Genomic DNA, 25,150 nt, shown 5'->3' with positions numbered 1-25,150 from the left:
TAAAAGTATTAATTTCTTTCAGGAAAAAAAATCTTACTGGGGTTTAAATGCTTGAAGACATTATGAAAAATCTTGTACGACTTTTCCATTATGAACGCCACAGGCTTAATGGGTTATTTTCATGTGTTTGGGATCATTGCATTGATCATATTCTGGTCTCATCAGATCCACCCAGGAAGCGAGTGGACTCCCCACTCTTGACGAGGCACAACAAGAGGAGACCAGAGCGCAAGTCTATGGAGGTGCTGAGCGTGACAGAGGGCGGTTCTCCTGTTCCTGTGAGACGCGCCATCGACATGGCACAACATGGACAGAGGTACAGCGACATTTCTCACTCCTCTATTATTTACAGAACTCTACCATCGTAGCAGCAAGTGCCACATTAAGAACGACAGAAAGTATGTCACATTTTTTGAAGCCTTGAAAGAAACATTTGAAGACAATGACGTCTATCATAAAAGCAAAAATAAACTTTTGAACAATGAAGTTCAAAGTTATCAGAAGCTGCATACTAGCTTTGAAATGCTTTTTAAATTGCACATGAAGAGTAAAAGAAATAAGATCAATGAGCTCCGATAAAAAAAAAAGAAAACAATGATTTCAGTGTTTTACTATTCTCTGAAAATCCATCTCTCTGCTAGTCACGCTAGCTGCATGCATGCTAAATGTGCCATAAGGTACATTTTGACTTCTCAGATTGGTTTGAAGGGGAACAATGGGATTGTTAATGTGCCTTTCATTTTTCTGTATCTTTGACACATTTTGTTACAGATTTGTTTCACTTTTTTCCATGTTCATTGTGATCCATTTCATCAGCCCCATGTCCTTTCCCTGTGTAGATGCTTTGGCTCAACTCCATGATTACTTATTACTTATTGTAAATTTACTCTAACTTTACTCTCTCTTACTGTAGTAAATCTGTTTTCAGTAAAAGCTTGGATATCTCAGATGCCAACCCCATACTGCAAAGCAAAGAGGAGAGGTACAAACCACCGCCTTGCTTTCTTTTCTGCTCTGAAGATGCAGTGGGGTTTTTAACACTCGAAACATGCAACAGAGAGCACTGGCCTTTTATTTCAACCACTGACATTTGAGATCTCAAGAGCTTAGCTTGCTTAAGAGGGAATTTTTTCTTTTTAAAAGTGGAAGTCGCACATGTAAATAAGAGTTTTTTTTTTTTTCCTATCGGTTTGGCCTCTCAGTTTTGGTAAAGCAGTGGCCCTCTGGCTCCCTCCACACACATCAAAAGCATCTTATCTCCCTTATTTTGCCTTTCATGTTTCGTTTGATGTCTGGCATTTTTGTCCCTTGGTAGATCCCAAATTGTTCATTTCTTCCCCTCGCTCTCGTTTTGCCTTCACGCTTCTCTTGCCTTCACCCTGGATGTTTGTTTTTCTTCGAGTGATGTGTGCACCTACAGTAGGTGAGAGACAGAGGTTATCCGATTGTTTGTGTTCATCTGTTCAGGCATTTTTCTTCAACCTTGAGTTTCACTGTCATGTCCTACATTTGCATTCACTGAGTCTGTTTAATCTGCCAGAGAACAAAACGGGCCTCAAATATTTCTTTATAGACACTTCTTTCTTTTTTTTTTTGCATTGAGTATCGGGGCTGAATTAGGCACTAGTAAATGAATTGTGTTGAATGCATGTTAACAATTCAAAGTGTAATGACTTACTTGAACTGAAAAGCTCCCCTGCATCTTTTATTCAATTTAATACAGCATTTTTACAAGCGGTACTTATCTTAATATAGTTGTAGCTTCTCTCTTGTAAAATATTAATGATTCACTTTCACTTTATATAATCTCCACAAATACTTTCATTGCTTAAACAGTAGAAATATTTCCTCATATAGTCACTATCCTCTAGTGCCTGTCCTTTCTTTCCATGAATTACTTTATTCCATAGCCATTTATTATGCATATAAAGAGCTCTCTTCCTGAAGCTGTGTTTGGCTAAGCTAATTAGCTAAATGCAAGAGGCATATAATGAACATCAGCGTTGTGCTGAATCAGGCCACGGCGTATTTGGTGTTGTGATTTTTACGCTTGAATGAGACAATTTGAGACCACGCATAATTCTCATCTAAGTAGCATTTGCAAATGCAATTGATCAGTGTATGGATCAAATCCTTCCTGGAGTCTAATCATGTGAGTCTGAATGTTGACACCTTTAAGGGTGATTTACTGTTTCAATTTGCCTTGATGACAAAACCCATTGTGTCCACGGTCAATTAAATCCCAATCATTTATTGGAGAAGCACTGAAGCTCACCATCTAATACACAATGAAATTTGGAAGTCTCATACAGAACCTAGCTAACCTTCAACCATAAAAGGTTGTGATGACCTTTTACATTCTCAGGATGAGTAATGATAAATTGCTCAAATTTAATTGCAACTTAAAAATGTAAAAATAGCATGATCAACAAAAAGACCTATAGGCCTGCATAGAAAGTTGACATATAATTAACATAAACGCAATTTATTTTGAAACATAGAGGTCTTGTGTGATACTGCTGTCTCTGTCTTGAGTCAACTCAATTATTTATTCATGTTTCACTCAACACAACATGCTAAACCTCCTATACAGTTACGACAGTGTGCTATACATGGGGTAGAAATGTCTTTACTATTTATGTTGTGTAACTTTAGGTCTCGGTCCATCAGCGGAGCCTCTTCTGGTCTGTCCACTAGTCCCCTCAGCAGTCCACGGGTAAGCTTTCCATCAATGCTAAATCATTTGTTTCACTCAAAGCATTTGGTTGTGTTGCAGTCCATAGCCAGCTGGAGTGACATCTACTGTATCTACATAATATCTATTGATGAGAAACTCATGTCTCAAGACACATCTGATCTGCAGTCATTCAGCATGAATATATGCATCAACAGGTGGTACAGCAGTGTGTTGGAATAGTATACACTACTGTATACACTAAGAAAAAAATACTTAGCAAAAATGCATTAAATTGATCAAAAGTGACAGTAAAGACTTTTACATTTTACAAAAGATTGTTCCTTTGAAGTTTCTATTTAGCATTAAATCTTTAAAAATGCAGTAAGTATGCTAAGCATGATAGACTGATTGAATCAAGGTTTCTACAAAAAAATATTAACCGGTACAGCTGTTTTCAGCATTGATAATAATAAGATATGATGCTGAAAATTAAGTTTTACCATCACAAGAATAAAGTACATTTTAAAATATATTAAAATAGAAAGAAGTTCTTTTAAATTATAATAGTATATCACGATAGTACTGTTTTACTGTGTTTTTGATCAAATAAATGCAGCCTTGGTGAGCATACGAGACTTCTTTAAAAAAAAAACAAAAAAAAAACATTAAGAAATATAACCAGACCCAAACTTTTCAATAGTAAAGTATGTGAATACATTAATATGTTACCAATGCATATGTTATTATAGGCCAGGTTTAAAGTGCTACACTTAATATTATAAAATATGAAACAAGGGGACCAGTGCAATATGAAAGATTATTTCTCAGAATTGGTAGTGATGATGAAGCATTAATGATAATTATGTATATTGTTAACTATGTTAAACAAGACAGTCACTTATAAGCTCAAATACTGCAGCAACATCGCTGTCTGTCCCTACCGATCCACCTTTGCTACTTCAAGACCAATCAGACTACCATGCTTAGCATAATTACTGCTAATCTATGCCCAATTCACAGCCTTGTTGCCTTGAAATATTTGAAGCCCAAGTCACTAATGGCTTGTTAAAATCCCTTGAAAATCCCTGGTTCCATACTAACGGTGAAGCCTCTGGACGTAGCCAGCTTTTACAGTTGATTTGTTTAAAGAGGCTAACCGATTACAAATCCACTACTAAGACTTCCCAATATGCAGTCCTTGAGTTACATCAAGGAATTCCCTGCAGGATTCATCCCAAAGTCAATTCCGAATCTGACCTGATGAAAATGGCTCATGTAGAGAACATGCTTGGTGGAAGTAATTTAAATTAGTCTGTGAAGAACTCCTTGATACAGCTCATCTGAGATTAGTTTTACTGCTCAGACAGAGACTTAAAGGTTTGTCATGGAAGAATCTTCCCTGCAGTATGAAAGAGCTTTAAAAATCCATTTTATTGCATTTGTGCTCCCCTTTATGCTCGTGGTACGGTTGCAGCTGGTACACACCATTGTATTTCTTTTTAATGTTTTACAATATGCTTGATGAGCTTTTACTTCACTTATTGTAATCACACTCTTCACTTCTAGTGGCCCGTATTGAATCAATCCCCCATTTCTGACCCAATTATTATTATACAGCGTCATCTGTCAAGCAGCATCCTCATGTCATACCTCCAGCAGCAGCATTGTACTCTATGCTCTGTTTAATGGTCAACTGCACTTATTTTCACTAGCCATTTCGATAGTGTGGCGCTATTGTCTTGAAAAACTCAAATTGCTGAGTCAGTACTTACATACTGTGACTTGTCACATTTAATGGCATTTCTACTGAATATATGATGATTATTTTAAATGATATGAGGTATTCTGACAATAGCGTCCTTTTAAAGCAAAGCTCATTGCACAAATTTCCTGCTTGCTTAGTCAGTGCTGAAAACACCTTTTTTAATTTCATCCCAACAACAACCCGGAGCTTTTTGTTGCTAATTTCTGTTCGGTTTTGATTTGTTTTTGGGACATTGGATTGGGAACATTTTATTTCCACTGTCTTGTTGCCTCTTGGCTGGTTGTGCTAATGGCATGTTTTTTTCTTTCTTTCTTTCTGCATTTCCTCCCTCACCTCTCATCATCGGTGCCTTGTTCACCATCCTTTCATTTTCGGTGTCGGTGTGTGTGTGCGTGCGTCTGCGCCGTAATGCCTGTTAACTATGGGGCCGTGTGTTGTGTGTATGGGCTGTGTTGGCTCTTTTTATGCTGCTGGCTCTGTGCATGCGCTCTTCCAGCCCATGCGACGGTTCGCCGTTCCTCCACAATCCGCAGAACTCACGCAGTCGCCCAACCACAGCCCCACCCATGCGCCTGTGTCCCGGCTGAACGGCATAGGCCCCCACTCTCCCAAAACCTTTCAACCAAAGACACGTGCCCATCAGCCCAACAACAAAACCCAGACACTTCCAGCCAAGCCCAAAGTTGCAGACAAGCCCCTGCAGGTCACCAGGTCCAACCCGCTCCCTAACACGACGGCAGTGCCATCTGCGGCCAAGTCGGAACCTTCTACACCCTGCCAACCCATGCCCCCGCCAATGCCTGGCAGCCCGAAAGTGCGCCGGCCACCGCTCACGGTGCCACCCAAGCTCTCTGTTCCCCTTACTCCCCTTTCACCCATCCGGCTTCACCACCTTCACCCGCTGGCCGGGACTGACCACAACGGCAAATCTATCCCCACCATACAGGTTACGCCCCACCCCTCTCCCAGGGGCAGCCCATTGCCAACTCCAAAAGGAACACCAGTGCACACGCCTAAGGAGAGCCCAGCTGGGACCCCTAGCCCAACGCCTCCCCCCAGCCCCTCCATTGGAGGCATGCCGTGGAGAACACGCCTCAACTCCATTAAGAACAGCTTCCTTGGCTCACCACGATTCCACCGCAGGAAACTACAAGGTACCAGCAGCGCCGGAAACATCCTGTAGCCGTGGTTTCACTCTTTAACATAATCTGCCCAGTGGATGCAGATGAACATTTTCAATTTTGACTAAATTTAGCACATTTTCATCAACATGATGTTAATTCATGTGTATTGTCTCTGATAAAATCAATAAACAAATGCCATTACAACTAGGGATAAACATATCTGGACAATACCAAGTATTTTACTTTTGGGTAAATCTACAGAAATGATATAATACACATTATATTGTATGTTATATTATAAAACTTTAGTTATGTATGGCAGTAAAGCAATGATATGCAGGATCACGTGCAAAGTAAGGCACCATAGCATAAAGGAAAGCGTTTAAGTGAACGAATTATGCTTGCTAATCCTTTTTTATTGCGGTTTTCAGTTGATGTTCCCCTCTTAGCTAGGTATAAGCTCTAAGCACTGATTTTACAGATCGCTGGGTAATAAATTCACTGATACTCCATTATCAGCTATATCTGATGATATATGTAGTAATGATAATGAAAACTGCACAAGCATCTCCCTTCACCTCCAGCTGTTCCTCTTTCCCTCTTCTACTGGGGATCAGATGAGCTGATAGAAGGGGGGGGGGGGGGGTGAATTACTCTTAATCTCTGCAGGTTTGGAGTAATTAGCTGTGGTTAATCAGCATTCCCCTCCTCAGGTTGTAAATGTCTAATCTCCCTGGATATAGAATATGATGCAAATTCCACTGAGGCTTGTTTGCTTTGTCTCTTTCCAGTTCCCACACAAGAGGAAATGTCCAGCCTAACACCAGAGTCTTCCCCCGAGTAAGTATTAGCTATTTTCAAAGACAATCAAGTAAAATATGTGATTTTATTAAATCCCAAAGTGTGAAAGAAACATTAAAATAATACTAAATTATAATTGAATGTAGTTCAATATTCATTCTTCTACTTGGCATCACCTTTTGTGGTAACCTGGGTGGCTTAGAGTTAAATCACCAACACTCAATTAAAGCTTGTTTAATTAAGACACTTAACTTTTGCTCTTTATACTTTCTTTTTCTCCAAATTGTATTTTGAGTCGAAAGGAGCTCTGAAAAAATTGCAGCTAAAGTTAATGTGGTGGTCCAAACACTGTTCCTGGCCCCATTAGCCTAGTTTGTTGCTAAAGACATTATCAGGGAATAGTTCGTCATGAATAATTCAGTGTTTTAGTTCCACTTTGCTTCACAGCCACACAGAGCAGCACCACAGTGGAAACTTTCTTCTGGAGTGTTTTCTTCTTATTTTTCTGTTGTTAAGTTTTTGGTGAGCTAGTGTCACAGTATGTTGTCTGGCTCAAAGATAGCCTTGATAGTCATTGACTTTGGTAAAATCCCAGGGATTTCAAACAGGGCTAAGAAATGAGCCATACGCCAGCATTCATAACTCCCTTCAGGCTTTTTTCTTGAAAAGTTTTAGGAACTTTTCATTGCTCCCCCACCCCAGAGGACTTTTCAGTTGTCAGCTAATACTGTGTCGTGACTAACCCCTGTCATCTTATTCTAGTTTACCAATACTAAAACTATGTGTGAACTCTCAAATTTTAAATGCAAAATTGAAAAATAAAAAATAGTTTTTGAGGTTTGCATGGTGCTGCAAAGCATATATATCATACAAGTTTTGAATGGTTTGACAGCCCGTGCAGTCACTTTTTAAAAAAAAATCATACGTTTTCATTTCTTGCCATGTCCAAGAGACACATCAATCTTACTAACGCGCATCTCGACAGCATTCAGTCTGTATTTCACTTTGAGACATATTCAGCCAAGCTCTGTGGGGGAACCTCCGCTGATACTGTATGTTGTCACTGTGAACCAACTTTTTAAAAATATAACATAGCAATTGATGGTCTGAAATTCTTCTGCCAACTGTTCTTCACTATTGGAGAAGCTGAAATATATACACTACCATACAAATGTTTGGGGTTAGCACGTATTATTATTATTAAATCGTTAGATCAAGAGTGACAGTAAAGACATTTAAAAAAGGAATGCAAAATATTTCTATTTCAAATACCTGCTGCTGTTCTTCACAAAGCAGCTGTTTTCAAAATATTTCTTAAAAACCAAATTAATGTATTAGAATGATTTCTAAAGGATCATGTGACACTGAAGAAAATTCATTTTTTTTTGCCATCACAGGAATAAATTACATTCTAAAATATATTCAAATATAAAGGAGTTATTTTTGTGATAATATTACACAATATTACTGTTTTTACTGTATTTATTTTTATATAAATGAAGCCTTGGTGAGCAAACCTTTGAACTGTATGATGATATTATGTATATGAATAGCAGGATGTGTTCTTGAGAATTAATTATTTACATTTTATACATCACACTGAAGAAATTAAAAGTATGTTTTGTATGTGATAGCATGCAACATTATTCAAACATATACTTGATTCATGCATGTTATGTGAGTTGAGTGATTTTTGTTTGTATTGTGTTGTCTTGTTCACTCCTGTTTTTCTTCACAGACTTGCCAAAAAATCTTGGTTTGGAAATTTTATTAACCTTGAAAAGGAGGAGCAGATCTTTGTGGTGATTCGGGACAAGCCTCTGAGCTCCATCAAAGCAGATATTGTCCATGCCTTTCTCTCTGTAAGTCTCAGATGAGTGTGTAAATTCTGCCACCATTTACTCTCTCATGTCATTCCAATCCGGTTTGACTTTCTTACTTTCATGGGTTTCTTTTACTTTCTTATAAGTTTCAAAAAGGATGTGAAAGCATCAGAAAAAATATCACTTGTGTGCTATATTGAAAGTCTTTTAAAGTCATGTGATTTCTCTGTGTGACAACAGACCAGAATTTAGGTTGTTATTGATTGACAATCATCTGCCCTAATGGGCTGTTAACATCTGCGACCGAATCACTGAGTCAGTTAGTACAACTGAGTTGAACAAATCATTCAGACCTGTTTTGTGAACTATTAACTGAGTAACTGAAAAGATCTGACACAAAATAAAGATTCATTCACAAATCAGATATCACTTAACTCATGGACGCAGTGATAGTTTTGAGGCATTTTTTTGCCATTTTGGAACTTGATAGCCCCAGACCTCCTTCATTGTCATTATTTTGAAAAGAATGTCAAGGATATTCTTCAAAAATTCCCTTTTTGAAGAAAGAAAGTCATTGGTTTCAAAAGACATCAGTAAATAGTCACAGAATGCTCATTTTGGGGTGAATGATTCTGTTTAAGACCTCTGTCCTGTTATCTCAGATTCCCAGCCTCAGCCACAGTGTGGTGTCTCAGACGAGTTTCCGGGCAGAATACAAGTCCACGGCCGGCCCCACCGTGTTCCAAAAACCAGTGAAGTTCCAGGTGGACATCACCTACACCGAAAGCACGGCTGCCACCAAGGAGAACGGCATCTACTCTGTCACTTTCACACTGCTCTCAGGTAACCATGCCGACAGAGAGAAGCCCATTTTGATGTCATACACTCGCTGGTAGCCAATAGAAACACAGAGGGATGTGTGTGTGTGGTTGATGGAGAGGCTGGTAGATGATGTTGAACTTTGTCTGTCGCAGTGGTGGGATCATTTTTTTCCCTTTCTCGTTCCGCTGGCGGTTCCCTTCCTCCATTACACCCCCCCTCTCTTAAGCTGAAAATAGACCAACTGCTCGAGGGGGTAATGGAAAAAATTAAACTAAAAGAGGCCTTTTTGCCTTCTGGTAATCACTATGCATTTTCAACCTGCTGTGTTTCAAAGGACAATCCAAAAAGATCCCATGCTGCTGGTGCCATTACTGCAAACCCTGTTCCTCTCTTCTCATTTCCCCCCTTCCTCGTTTTTGCTCTCTTGGCTACACAAAAGGGATTGAATCTTGTTCTTAAAGTCACGCATTTTGCATGTGCACGTGTCATAAACTCAGCCGTTGGCCAAATGCAACATACAAACCAGCCCCATCCCATTAGACTTTATGAGGCAGCCGCTAGAGGGAATCAACCCAGGATGTATCAGCATAAAATGACATTCATTTCAAAAGACACACATGTACCAGTCTGTACAGGATCATTGCGAAACATTCAAAGAGGTGTTGTCTGTGTTTGCGTGTCCCCTGCAGGTCCCAGTCGACGCTTCAAGCGGGTGGTGGAGACGATTCAGGCTCAGTTGTTAACTACACATGACCAGCCTGGTGTCCAGCAGCTGTCTGGTGAGTGGCCAGTCACTCCACTGACACACCTCTTTCTCTCTCTCTCTCTCTCTCTCTCTCTCTTTCCTGCTTTCTTACACAGCATCCTGAACATGCATGGCGCCTAGCCCACCCTCGCAGAGCACTGAACGCTGCACACACCCATCAAGGTCAAACGAGTCTTTCCAGTGTTTCAAATTATTGTTAGAGGTTGTTTCAAAGACATTTCCAGGCCGTCAATATGAAAATAAACTTCTCAAACGGGTTAGAGACAATGTATCCACTGTTCTGTCGGATGTGATGTCTTATTTAAAGGTGCTGGAAATACACGTCTGACCTTATCAAAGAACATTGCACAGAACTGCATTGCAAGGCACTGGCACACACGCACACACTCTCCTTAGCAGTCACAAACGCTCACTGAGCATGCTAGAGCACACTCGCGTGTATTAACAAGGGTTTATATCCATATCCAGGAAATGTCTTGCAGATATACAAATCAAACCTGTGTCCCAGTTAAATGAATGTGGCTTCAAACTGTTCGTTTTACGAGCAGAATTGTAATGGGCTAGACTGTGGTTCCTGCTGGAGATGATGAAATAAGAGAACAGAGAAATCATTCGCCTGTCTTCTCATATGGCTGTTTGTGCACATGGTGAAGAGCCTGTTACAGCTCCCTCTGCTGGACAGCTCCAAATCCTTACCGTCCAAAAGCAATAAAAGCAGTAATACAGAAAAGGGAGTTTGGTATATCCTTTCTGCATTATCATATGTCTACTGTGCACAATAAGCACATTTTCCATGTGCATAAAATACCTGGATGACTTTCATATGCCAAAGTGTTCACACTGCATTGGGTACTGTATCCCACAATGCAATGTTCAACTTCCATTTCCAGTGTATTGGAATTTATGTGTGTATATATATATATATATATATATAAAATTTAACTGTAAGCAATATTAAAACTAGAATTTTTAACATTTCTGTTTTTATTTTATTTAAAAAAATTCTATAGTTTTCATCAGAATGCGCTTCATTGCATGTGTTTTGAAATCAACTCAAAATATTAATGCCTGATATCCTCCGACTGGATGGAATCATAATCTGAAGCTAAAAATTGTGAGATTTTGCCCATAATACGCTACATGATTTTCTGTGAAATCTATTTTAAGCAACCAGCGTTGACTCGTCCAAACTGAAAATTGGATGCTTTCGGTTTCACATACTATCTTTTAAAAATAGTAGGCACTCCAGCGAGCAATAGCTGTCATTTCACCATCTCGGCTAACTATGGACCCGATATAGTCCTACTATGAGTAACCCACTTCTAGCCAAAATAACCTTGAATTTGGTTATGTCGTTTTTGCCTAAATAACTTCCGAGATGGATGATATTCCATCATGTAATCAAAGTCAACAGTGATTACAAGGTTTCATTTCTTTGACATGTTGTATTCTTGGGCTATGGTTAGACGTCTATTAAATTTTCACTGGCAGACCAAATATTGCCTTGTTTTAGCCTAGACGTCAGGGCTGTGTTTGAACGGCTATTAGACGTCTTTTAAAATGCAAAATTGCTTGCTGGGATACACTCTGCTGGTGTTGGTATACTGTTTCATTCATTACTCTTGAAATGGAAGGTAAATTTGGACATTTTGTATAGTGAGGTACAATGGCTGTCACTGTGTGCTCTGGTTGTATACTGCAGATTGTAGCAAATGTAACAGGTCATCTATGTATTCCATGTTTCATACAGAAAATGATTGTGGACAGTATAGCCTACATTCTGCACACTGCAAAAACAAAACCCCTCTCTCTTAATGCCTAATTCAATAAAAGATTTGAGAAACAGGATTTACGAAATTGTATTCATATTGTGCATTTGGACTGTCTTAAAGAAGAGCTGTTATCAGGATCGTGACCCATCACCAGTGTAGCCATCGTGCCATTCTCTCACCCTGTCAATCACATCCATCCCTTCCCCCTGGCTTTGCCCTTCACCCCCCGCTCTCCCACGGCTCATGGTCATGGTGGCTGTTGAGTGAATGGGCACGTGAGCTTGAGTGTCCTGTCCTTACTGACCGTGAGCAGACCTGCACACCACTGATCACCAGCATGCTTCACTCTCAACAGATGTGGCCACGCAATAAACATCTGTGCAAGAAGGTTGAATCACTGAGTTTGTTTCATTACTGTAAAGTCAATGGGGTGCATTGAGAATGTCATAGGCTGAATATTTCATTTGATCGGACATGTTACAGTAATATGTCATGTTCCTTTGACAGGAAAGCGTTCAAAGGGTGGTAAGAGGTCTATTTTAACTCTTCAGCCACGGTGTATGTCACTTTTTTATCATACACTTGGTGTCCAATGCGTGGCACTTATACACAAAGATTCTTTAAAGGGATAGTTCTTTAAAGGGATAAATTCGGACATAATTTACTCACTCATAATTTACCAAACCCTTGAGCGTTCCTCTTCGAAACGCTAATCTTTAGCGCATCAAAAAGTAGAAGAGACACAATTGTTTTAAATGATGAACCGATTTAATTTAGGCCTTTGTGTCTTTTCAGAAGACTTGGATCTCTTTTTGTACTTTTGATGCGTTAAAGGTTTGGTTGCATGGACTTTCAATGGAGGGACAGAAATCTCTCCGGTTTCATTAAAAATATTTTAATTTGTGTTACAAAGATGAACAAAAGTTTTATGTGTTTGGGCAAGTAAATGATGACAGAATTTTTTGTTTGTTTTTTGTGAACTAACCCTTTAAATATAAAATATGCACAGATGTGTTTATGTGTGTGTGAGCATGATCTCACTTGATAGAACAATCTATGAAAGTTTAAATTCTCTAGAGAGATGAAATCTTCATGCATACTTCATGCTGTTTTTCTCTCCATATTCAATTCTTGCATCATTCTACTTTGCTTTGTGGGTCAATTGTTGCATCTGAATCACTTTGGTGAAAGGCCTCTTTAATTTAGACATTTAATCAGCAGATCTTATGAATCTGTCACACCAGGTTTTCTATTTGAAGATAATGTTGAGCTTTTATGTTAGCATGCATCTCAGCACCTCTGCTTTCTAAACACTTCTTTCATGTTGATCATTTGGGACTTTTTACAGTAGAAATAATCATCTGTAGAATCACTGTGTAATGAGGCGTAGAATACTAAAGGGACTAGTTTGCTCAGCGTGACCTACTTATGTAGGTCCCTGTAAATACAATATGAGTATTAAAACAAGTACCAGTAAAGTCTGTTCAGAATTTTGGGGGTTTACTATAGGATTAATAGTAGTTTTGAAGGAAAAGAGTAGTTATTAGCCATTATTTGCCAAAAATGTAGTCCTACTAACAGCTAATCCTAATCTTAGGAACTATAAAATAAAGCCTCAATTGTATAATTCCCATGGCTCATTTGCAATTTCAGCTGCTTTATTATTTTTTTTTTTTATGAGATGCCATAAGCGTTGATTTTAATATGTCCGTTCAAATTGACTTAACCTGGATGCATTAAAATCTGGAATATGATAACTATAAATATCATTTTATTATTTCATTTTTAGGGTGAGACATAAATCCTCTGTTTAGCCCAGAGCTCTGTGAATTTACGTGGTGCTCTGCTTCGTGTTGCTGCTGTTCCTAAACCTTACCACTTATAATAATATAATAATAATATATGTATATCCGATTGAAACAACTGAATTCAATAATTTAGAGGTGCGTGTGTCCCAATACTTATATAGTGTATTTCACTGCAGCTCAGAACATTCCCCATAAGAGAAAAATAGCCATGCTGTACTGGTAGTTTTCTGTATCTGTAATGGTTTACCCAGCATAAATCTAAACAGAGATGAACATTTGCAATGTCTCACAGTAGAAATGCTGAAGCAGTGTCCTGAGTGTCTCAAAGCTGCCACAGCTGTCATGTCTCTTTGAGAGTCTCTTAGGCTGTGGTAAAGCAGCCTGTCATGATGTTGAGAGGAGTCCAGATTGTGTTGAGAGACTCAGAGACAAGCTGTGGGAAGGCAATCTACTCTAGTGTTCACATAGGCCACGTTCTGCCATGCTATAGCCTGTGTTATCGGGGCCGCTGCTACTCAGCCACTTATGAAATTGGAAATAGAGGTGATGGTTTGCAAGCCTGTGTTGGTGTCAAATAGGGTGTTTAGTTAATCCTTTTGAACCGGCCGTCAGGTGTATTCAGAATCTGCAACAATTTGTACCACTGCATTTCAATGATGAATTTAGCATGAATATATGTAGCTGTACAGTATATGTACCAGGGTGTAAATATATCCTTTGACAATATTTGAATTAAAGTATGGTTAAGCCATGTAATACATCATGACATTTGTTCATGATTCCATTCAGCTCAGTGGTTTTAGCACCATTCTTAATTATTAAATGATGAAGACACAATTAATTAGAGTAGGGTTGGGACCAATTCTAGTTCCTTTAAAAAATAAATAAATACTGGAAACAAATGATTTTCATGATGTTCTTCACTATGCATTCTTCCGCTGTACTAAAATACAGAAACCAGTGTAGACCTGATAGTTATGAGTCAGGTTGTCCAATTTCTGAACAAAAGACTATTATCAATCGGTTCTTTTAAGTAAATCAAACAAATTCAGTGTGACCATTGTCGTCCGATTCACAAAAAATGATTATTGAACTGGTTCTTTTAAGTCAGTCCAAAACATACACTGTCACCAGTGTAGTCTGATTCCCAAACAAATGACTCTTATAAACAAGTTAGTAACCCAGATAGCAACATAGTGTCAGCCCAGATCCGGCCCACATCTGGTACATGTGGTTTCCACACGGTCCATATGTGGGCCGGATCTGGGCCGACACTACAGTGCTATGCATAAGTTTAGACACCCATGCTAAAGTTGACTAAAAAGAGGAATAAAAAATCATCTTTTGGAAACTGAACTTAATGCCTTAATTTAAAAAATTAGGAAAAATCCAACCTTTAAGGACACCAATTTTCTTTGTGAATGAATAATGTATCATAAATAAATAAATGTTCTTTTTGATTTTTTATTCCTCTTTTTAGTCAACTTTAGTATGGGTGTCTAAACTTATGCATAGCACTGTATGTTGCTATCTGGGAAGTGAATCAAAAACATACAACTCGACCAGTTCCAATTCATGAAAAAAACAAAAAAGATTATTATAAACTGGTTATTTTAAGTGAATCAAAAACAAACACCATGACCAGAGTAGTCCAATTTGTGAATGAACATGTATTATGAACCGATTATTTTGAGGAATCAGAAACATACATAATGACCAGAAGTAGTCCGATTTGTGAACAAATGAATCAATCAGACAGTTTTCATTGTCAGGTGTACCAATGCATATTTACACCCCTAATGTATACTTTATAGCCTACCATATACAGTATTTGCTAAATTCTTCATTGATGTATATTCACACACAATTTGAATTCCTAAACCTCATCAGTACAGATGAATTTCTTTGTAATGCATCAACAGTCACATTAGTTTTCATTCCATCCAGTGAAGATCACAGATCAGATGGAGACTGCTCAGCCACAGATACTCACTACCACAATGAGACCTTTGAACAGTAATACAGCTGTACCGTCAAACAGTTAACATGCCTGCAGATGTGTGCTGTATCCGTGTCAGATACATGGCTTATTGTCTCCAGTTTATGCAGTCTCATCCTGCCTCTCATCATCTCACCTTGCCTCGTCTGTGATCCTCATTGTTCATGTATTTGTTCTCTGTCTCTCTCTCTCTCTCCTTTCTTGTTTTCTTGTTCTTCTCCTCTTCTCCCATCTGTGCACCCAGGCAGCCCATTGAGTAACTTCTTTGACGTAATTAAACAGCTCTTTTCAGACGAGAAGAACGGGCAGGTGTCCCATCCACCCGGCACGCCCAAGCATGCCAACAGCAAGAGACACGAGCCTGAGCCTAATGACTCCAAATGTCCATCTGACCAAGACAAAGCCAAGATGGCACCATCATTTGGGACACAGGAACAACCTTAAAACCCGGAGAAATACTAGATAACTAGTTTTAAAATAAAATAAACGAATCCATTCATGGTGACTACTGAAAGGATGTTGTTGACTCAAGTTGGTTTTAACCAAGCCTCTACAAAGTTTTATATAATGGAATGAATATTGAAGTACTGTATGTACTGACCCGTCACTTTACAAAAGGCGCATACAGACACACTTAGATTTTTTTTCTCTCCAGTGTTGTTTTGTCTTCACAGTGTCTCGTTAAATTCTGTTTTATGATGCCTTTATTTATTTCTGCTACCAGGAATTATCCAGAAAACGTGTTAAAGCCCAAGTCCTGCTCTTGCACAAGATTCAATGTTTGGCACATTGATGGAGGGCACATTACACAGGAAGTTCAGTACAAGCCGCTGAGGGAAACTCCTCATTCTGATGCATCTAAACATCCCAAACACCAACAAGAGCTGTTCCAACCTATCCCTCAACTCCTTCCTCCTGCAGCTACTGTACATACAGCCACACATGTCCATGGATTTGGAGTGGAGCCTTAAAATAAAGATGTTTATGAATTCTCAATAAGCTAACCAACAATTCATCTGTTTATTTAAACATTCAGGTTTTCCTTTTTTTTTTTAATCCTTGCTCGTCTTTTATCCTATTCCTTCTCTCTGCTGATGCACACACAAACGTACATACAGGACATCGTTACAAAAGGACAAATGGCGAATGGAACTCTGGACATCATATCGCACGTGTTTGAGGAGTTGCCCTCGAGGACCGTTGTTGGATTGTATTCTTTTCATTGTAGTCTTTTTTTGTGAAATGAAGAATTTAAAGCATTTTATGAACTCAGTGTCATTGCTGTACAAGATTTGGAGAACCTATTTGAAAAATGATGGGGAGCACTTGGGTGGGTGCTGTGGACTGGGATACGGGGGTGGGAGGGGGGCGTCACAGTAAATGATCTATTCTGTTGTACAGACTAAAATATTCCTTATGTAACAAATGTCTATGAGTGACATTGCTTAGATGAATTGTGTTGCCACATACTGTTTTTTTTTTTCATGTAGCGTTCATGAAATGTTAGATTTGAATGACAATTATGCTTAATGTATTCAAGGATGTCAATTTTCAATTTTTATTTATTTTTTGTTTCATTTTTATTGAGAAACATCTGCAGGATTCAGAGACCTTTTTAGAGACCTTTTTTTTTCTAACTTATTTATGTGTTTTTTGTCTTTTTTAATTTATTCAGCTGGGGAATATTTATATATACAAAACCGGCTGGTGAAGATTTTATTGTTTGCATCAGGGCGACTCGTCAGATTGTTTGAAGGATCTTGTGTTTTGTGTACGATAACACTTATCCGATTTTGTGAATGAAGCACTCTTTCTTTCCCGGCTTTGACCAGATTAAAGAGCTTGTAGTATATGTTAAATTATTTACTGGTAATTTAAGAATGTAGACTAGCCTCTTTAGGGTGGGGGTGGGGGGGGGGGTGAGGGATAATGAAGTATTGATATTTGTCACTCATCTCATTGTGCGTGTAAAACAGGTGGACGAGCTCAAATCACATGTTGTAAATAGACAACTTTGGGCAAATGACTTTCTTAAAACCATCAAGGGGATCCTGCTGCTCCTGACTCTATCTCTCGTATTGCATGTCCGACATTCGGCTTTAATTTGCATGATGTTGTGGATGTTAAATTTCTCCTCCCCTTCTCCGTTTCCATCATCGACTTGTTTTCCCCCGTTATCATGCCTTCATTTTCAGTTTGTCGTTTTTCTCTCATCACCCTTATCGTGAACGCTTTCTCGCCACATGCTCTACTGCATCATGCTCTCGGGGTTGGGGGTCTGGGATGTCATAACACATGATCACTTATGGGAACATACAGTGTGGAGAATAAGTGGAGATGTAATCTAAGCAATACACATTGTTGTCCTTCATATTTTGTACTTTGGGAGAGCTGGATTGTAATGTATCACGGATTTGATTAATACAGAGCGGGAAAAATAGAATCACCGCTAACGTATCCCCTTGTAACTACTGTGAACAACTTCAGTGCAACGGAAATAAATCCATTGACTTTGGGATGTTGTATGTGTGTTTGCTGTTTTCTGCTCATATCTCTGCAACGTAGGGTAAGATGGAGCAAAATGAAGATCTTATTTTTAATCTGTTGACCATAGATGACACAAAATCTCAACACATTTGATGAATGGATACATGTTATTCTTTATTTTGTCATTGCATCTGAATATCAACATTTGTTAGATTGTTAGTCCAAATTTGAGGGTAATTGAATAGTGATGTCTGACATTATATTATGGTGAATATCAAAGTTTTTTTAATTCTTTTTTTGTGGACACATTAATGTTTTTAGATTGTGGAGTACACATTGTTGTACATTTCAGACATCTTCGCTATTCATTTAGACCCTATAGGCTAATTAAGAGAAATAATTCCATTTGAATTTACAGAGTAAATAAAATATGGGCCATATGTAAATATTCATGTCTGTATAGCTACTAGTAATAAAATAAACTTACCTTTCAAATAAATATCTTTTAGAGGAGAGCGGTGACTGTCTCTATTTGAAAGACAACATTTTTATACATTAACCCCACATCTGTCAGCTACCACCCACACTGCTGTGACATGCATACATATGATAATATACATACAATTTGAAGAGATTCATGTCTGATTTTTACCTGATTCATGACCTGTTTTTTCATGTGACGTTCAGCATAAAGCCTAGGCTGAGTCCGAAATCACATACTCTTTCGAGCAGGTACTTATTTTGAATGCCTAATTATGGTTCTTCACGCCTGCTAAAAAATGTATTAGTATGAATGTAATCCGGATGTAGGCTACTACATTCGCCATGTTGCCCTTATCATATGACCTACCACGTCAGTTGCATGGTAGGTCACAAAAACCCTCTCCCGTGGCCTCATGGGAAGGTAAATCTTGCCAGAAGTAGGTCATCCAGGTACTTTTTGTGTACTCATTTATGAGTACTGTGAATTCGGACAAATGCTGCGATCACGCAACGTCCTAATTACTGTAAATAAAGCTCCATATGCTTTAGAATAACTCTTGCGGTACTTTGATCTGTCTGCACAACGCCACGAACACACCTTAAATCTGCAGTGGTCAGGTGGTGGTACAGCGGTCATGTGGTCCAAGTCATAGCTCTCAGGAAATTATGAGTTTACACATTGTAATTACAAGTTCTACAAGCAGGCTTTTCACAGTTCAGAATTGCTATGGTAATCATGACATTGTGTGAACACCTATACTTCTTTTGTCACATACAGTTCTTCACCTACTACATAGTAGGGAAGTATGCAATTTCGGATACAGCCCTAGTTGTGCCTGCTCCTACGAGCTGACAACGGCACAATTGACTCTTCGTAAAGACCTGTTGCTACACCCGACAAGCCTTGGCACTCTCACTCCACACGTTCTCAAGCAGTGAATCATCGCGGAGCAAAGAGGACACTGACAACACACTGACAGACAAGACAGAGTATGTTATTTTTGGAATGAAACAAATTTTTTCGGGATGCACCGATACTACTTTTTCCAGAACTAGGCTTATACCGATACTTTCATTTTTGGTACTGCCAATACCGATACCGATTTTCATTGCATTTGTAATCTTTAAATATATTAGATAGAGAAACTAAAAGAAAATGAATTATATTCATTGGTTTAATTTGTTTAGCAAATATGTATTTCCTTCAGTTAATTTCATGCTTCATTATGCCTGTTAAAATGTATTGTAAAAGCTTCTGTTGCTTTCACTGTTCATGCTATTGCTCTATCATATTTTATCTTTCACTTAATAGCACAGGGCATATTTAGAGCTGATATTTTTCTACTGGCCGGTTGGGTCAGTGGTTCAAATCAGTGAAATATCACAATTCTCATTTACAATTTTGATACTACAGCAAAAACTACTTGCCAAATTGATGTAAATTTAAACATTAAAGACAAGTAAACTGTCAATAATAAAAAAGAACAAATAATCCAATTACAAATAGCACAAATAAATACAATAGAACAAAGATACAAATGAAATAAACTGTGCTTTTCAGGTAGGTCTAACAGTAGTTTTCAGGTATAGCATTTGAATAAAGTAATCAAATGTAAAATAACTGCATATGAATGACTTTTTTAAAAGTTAAACAAGCGATGTCTCCACTGTATAAATTAAATAGGCTATAGATTCATTTTTATTAAAGTTAAAAGTCATTCAGTCAAGAGCAGTGAGTGATTTCTTTACCCTTTGTTTTTTGATTAACATTAAAAACAGCAGCAGGTTTATTAAGCTGCTGTCCCTTTAAGACAGATCATCGCTTGTTTTCTTGATTTTCTGCGAGTACCATGTTTTTACCATGCCTCAGAGAAAAACACTATTTTGTCAAGTGGCTAACATAGCATAATCAGATGCAGCTTTTTTTTAGTAACAGCAAAACAGCATTTTCTCTGTCGTACATATGCATCAGACACAAACTTGACGTCTGAGGCTAAGACTAGCAAAAACAAAGCATAAGCAGCTACTTGGCTGTTGGTAATGTCTTAAAAGCACAATATGTAGTTTTTCGCCGCTAGAGGTCGCCTATTCAAAACAAAGGTGTAGCTTGATGATGCCTTGAGATCAAGCTTTAGTCAAGCGTATGTTGGGTGATGCAGCGCTGTTTTATAATTTACATTTGTCTGTTGAAAATTATGTTATAACGTTACTCGGCTGCTATGAGACACTTGTTGCAGTAAGCTAGATTGATATTAGAATATCATATTAATAAATGCTGGATAGCTTGTGTTGCTAAATGGCATGCAATTCATTTTAAAACATATTGTATGATGGAGAAAATGCTGCTTTACTGTTACTAAAAAAAAAGCTGAATCTGATTCTGAAACCTGATTATGCTATGTTAACCACTTGACAAAATAGTGTTTTTCTCTGAGGAATAAAAATTGTACTTGCGGAAAATCATACTTCACATACTCTTGAAAATCCAGCGTTTGGTTGATCCTGATAAGCGCTCATTGTCAGTTGTAAACTCAACGGCATTCTTCTTCCATGAGGGAGTTTGGCATCATGACATTTTTGTTTCCAGGCGAACGCGACACACAAGTCTCCCGGACATCCTGTAGAATTCAACCAATCAGATGACGACTTTGAAAATCCTTAAAGGGTTAGTTCACCCAAAAATGAACATTCTGTCAGTAATTACTCACCCTCATGTTGTTCCAACCCTCGAAGACTTTCGTTCATCTTCGGAACACAAATTAAGATATTTTTGATGAAATCTGAGAGCTGTCTTACTCCTTCATAGGCTTCTATGTAATTTCATTCTGCGACCCAGAAAAGTTAGTAAAAAAACATTGTTAAAATAGTCCAAGTGACTACAGTGGCTCAACCTTAAGTTTATCAAGTGACGAGAATACTTTTTGTGCGAAAAACAAAAATAACAACTATTCAACTATTCATTTTCATCTGTGTGGGCCTCTGACGTGAGTTCACGAGAGCGCCACAACGTGTGCGCGAGAACTGAGAAGATGATAGGATAGATTCTATCAGGTGATAGAATCCAAGATGGCAGCCAAACTAGTTTGTTGTTTGAATGTCAGTGTATGAGGTCTGAGTTTTTGTTTTTATGTAAGATTTTAATTTTTTTAATCACATTTAAGCCTGAATGAGTGGTTCTCTCAAAAATAACATCACTCTTTCCAATTTGGGATCTTTGGATGCTATATTTTTATTAGATGTCACTGGATTGCCACAGAACTCTGACTTGCCTGCAAAGGCAAAGGCCTGTTTGGGATCCATCTGCTGGAGTACAGCTTCTGAAAAAAGGACAAAGCAGTACTTTATGGATCCTTTAACAGATTCAGTGGCTGCCAGTGTTCTGCTATTTTGAAGATTGTGGATTACAGCCTTATTTTAAACCTGAATTATGGATTTGATTTCTCCTGGCCTAGCATGGACTATCAGAGCTGTGGACCCTGGTTGAGGCCTGAAGGTGAGGTTCTTTCTAAGAACAACATTTTTATGATCATTCTGGAATTTTTGATGAGAACATTTTTAGATGTTACTGGATTGCCACATATTTTTTATTTCGGTTTGCTGAGGCCTAGGACTATCAGGAATCCATCTACTGGATAACGGCTTTTCTGAATTAAGGACTCAATTTTGCTGCTGGGTTTTTCCAGGCCAGTAGCATATTGACTATCAGACAACTTTCAACCTCATAGACGAAAATTCTATATTTGAGTTATATCATCAGTCAATAAGCCCATTTCATAAATTGAATAATTTATATTTACAAGTGTATGTAAATGAGATCCTGTATCTGACTAAATTGACAAGGAGGACTTTTTTTTTTTTTTTCAGATTGCAGTTAATTGTCCTGATAAATAATTTCCTGTTAAACTAAGATTATGATGTATGGTACTGCATTTATTGATATTATCTGGAAAGGTTCAGCCAAATCCTGGGCCGATTACATCTATGCTTTGTTTGCCCACTCCCTCAGATGTTAAAAGTAGAACAGGTCTTGGCTTTAAACATTTAAATGTTAGAAGTTTGGTTCCTAAATTGGATACGATTAAGATTTGGGTAAATATGACAAACGCTGACATACGTAGTCGTTCCTTCTGAAACCTGGCGTAAGAAATCTATAACTGGCGATTCGATTTTTATTGATGGCTATAAAGTCTACAGAACTGATCCGGTGGGTAAAGGAGGTGGAGTGGCCATCTATGTCAGATCTAAGTTTGTTAGATATGTAAACTTGTCAATTACTAGAGTTAAACAGTTTGAAGTATTGGCCATCAAAGTGGGTATTTCAAAAGTTTCTAATATCATTGTGGTTGGCTGTTATAGACCTCCTTCTGCAACAAAAGATGCTCTCAAAGCTGATAAAAAGTTAAATGACTCTGAGTTCATCCTTATGGGTGATTTAAGACTGGCTCTCAGGGACATCTGATTGTTTTAAAGAATTGTGTGACTCCTTAAACCTTGCACAACTTATTAATGCACCAACAAGGCCAAATCCTAAAGTGCAGCATAAGTCTGCCTTACTTGATTTAATTATAACGAATAATGCTCACAAATTTACTTCAACTGGCATATTCTGCAATGACACAGCGATCATTGTGTAATTGCTTGTGTTAGGGATACAAAAATCCCTAAGGTAAAACCCCACTTTATTTTTAAAAGATATTTAAAAAATTTTGAGGTGCAGGCTTTCTTGCATAATTTGTACTACAGTGACTTAAGAAGAGTACTTCTAATACAGGATGTTGAACTGGCATGGGAATATTTCCAATCAATTTATTTGTCCATCTCTAATAAACATGTTCCCATTAAGAAGTTAAAAGCATAAGCAGTAGAGACAATCCCTGGTTTAGGATCCCTGGTCTTGAAATAAAGAAATAAATCATGGGCGCAAGCCAGATTTTCAAATGCCCCTGCTGATTGGTCTACATTTAAAACACTGAGGAATAAGTGCACGTTGATGATTAGAAAGTCTTAAGTCAGAGTTTTATTTAAAGTCGGTTTCAGAGAATTTAAATAACCCCTCAAAATTCTGGAAATTAATTAAATCCTTGTCAGGGACTCATGTAGCCTCTAGTCTTTCAGAATATATTCAGGTTGACATAGATAAAATAAAGGAAAAAGCTGCAATTATCAATCAGTTAAATAAACACTTCATTCATGCTGGGTCTGTATTTGATAGTTTAAATGCAAATACAACTATCCCATGTTCTGTGGTTACACCAGCGATTGGAAATCTGGATGTGTTTGTTTTTAAACCTGTTTCAGTAAGTCAGGTTTGCATAGCCTTGAAGGGCATTGACCACAAAACATCTGTAGGCCCAGATAACCTAGATCCTTATCTTTTAAAAGTTGCAGCGGATGTTATAGCAGAGCCAGTAACTCATATTTTTAATCTGAGTCTTTTGTCATTCTATACCTAAAGTTTGGAAAGCTGCTTATGTTCTCCCATTATTTAAAGGTGGTGATCCCTCAGACATGAATAACTACCGTCCAATCTCCAAACTCTCAATTTTGGCTAAGATCCTTGAATCTCAGGTAAACATACAGTTAAAAAAGTTTTTATTTGACAATATTTTAAACTTTTTTCAATCTTGTTTTAGAATTGGCCATAGCACCATTACTGCTACTTCGGTGGTGATAAACAACCTTATTGGTGCCCTGGACAGAAAATAGCACTGCGTTGCCTTATTTGTGGATTTATCCAAGGCGTTTGATTCAGTGGATCATGAATCGCCTGTGAACAAACTTAGCAGTGCATGTTTTGAACCTGGGACGGTTTAGAAATTATTTGGCAGATCGGAGTGTGTTCATGTAGAGCAGGGGTGCCCAATCCTGCTCCTGCCGATCGACTGTCCTGCACAGTTCATCTCCAACCCTAATCAAACACACCTGCCTTTAATTTTCAAGTGATCCTGAAGACCTTAATTGGTTGCTTCAGGTGTGTTTGATTAGGGTTGGAGATGAACTGTGCAGGACAGTCGATCGGCAGGAGCAGGATTGGGCACCCCAGATGTAGAGGATCAAAAATCTGATTTTCTTAATATATCTAAAGGGGTTCCCCAGGGGTCCAAATTGGGACCTGTTTTGTTTTATATTTATATAAATTATCTGGGTAAGGAGATTCAAGCAAAATGCTGATGATACTATTATTTATACCCTTTCTCCATCCATAGCACAGGCAGTGCAAGAGCTTCAAACTGCATTTCAGTCATTGCAAAGTGCTTTTGTGAGCTTAAAATTGGTTTTAAATTCACAGAAAACAAAGTTTTTTTTTTTTTTCAAGGGCTCATTCACAAGTACTTGATAATTTTAGAATTTATACATCTGATGGTAAAAATATTGCAAGGGTATCTTCATACAAATATTTGGGCATTTGGATGGATGATAAGCTTTTGTTCAAAGTACATATTTTTAATCTAATCAGAAAGCTCAAAGTGAAAATTGGGTTTTATTTTAGAAATAAATCTAATTTTACTTTTAATTTTGAAAAGAAACTAACTGTGATTGATTATGGTGATATATCATACATGCATGCAGCCTCCTCCATTTTAACGAGCCTTGATTCAGTCTACCATGCTTCACTACGCTTTATTACAAATGCAGAATCCCTTACTCATCATTGCATTCTTTATGAGATGGTGGGTTGGACATTACTAACTATACGAAGAAAACAGCATTGGTACATTTTTATCTATAAAGCAATAGGTAAACTTCCAGCGTATCTTTGTACCCTTCTTTGTGTTAGTTCTGGCAGTTCTCTTCAAAGTGTTTGCTTTTAAATGTACCTAGA

At 38.0% G+C, this 25,150-nt stretch overlaps 1 protein-coding gene across 10 annotated transcripts in view; it reads left to right on the top strand.

The window, feature by feature from the left end:
• The window catches only part of brsk2b (BR serine/threonine kinase 2b), a 128,433-nt gene extending 110,561 nt beyond the window's left edge, over nt 1-17,872 (top strand). Inside the window, exons 12-20 of one of the 10 annotated variants that reach the window (XM_079865080.1) lie at nt 166-316; nt 914-982; nt 2,656-2,716; nt 4,939-5,596; nt 6,358-6,406; nt 8,106-8,229; nt 8,853-9,033; nt 9,702-9,791; nt 15,602-17,872. In XM_079865080.1, coding sequence (XP_079721206.1) covers nt 166-316; nt 914-982; nt 2,656-2,716; nt 4,939-5,596; nt 6,358-6,406; nt 8,106-8,229; nt 8,853-9,033; nt 9,702-9,791; nt 15,602-15,801 — 1,583 coding nt within the window. In that variant the 3' untranslated portion in view covers nt 15,802-17,872. The remainder of the gene's footprint in view (nt 1-165; nt 317-913; nt 983-2,655; nt 2,717-4,938; nt 5,597-6,357; nt 6,407-8,105; nt 8,230-8,852; nt 9,034-9,701; nt 9,792-15,601) is intronic. The other 9 variants (XM_079865085.1, XM_079865084.1, XM_079865088.1 and 6 more) reach the window with 9 other exon arrangements.
• The last annotated feature ends 7,278 nt before the right edge of the window (nt 17,873-25,150 follow it).

Source organism: Squalius cephalus, assembly GCF_949319135.1.
Source record: "Squalius cephalus genome assembly, chromosome: 3".
In the NCBI taxonomy this organism is placed as follows: Eukaryota; Metazoa; Chordata; class Actinopteri; order Cypriniformes; family Leuciscidae; genus Squalius; species Squalius cephalus.
Note: the sequence above shows the minus strand (reverse complement) of the source record. Positions and strands in the feature narration are given on the sequence as shown.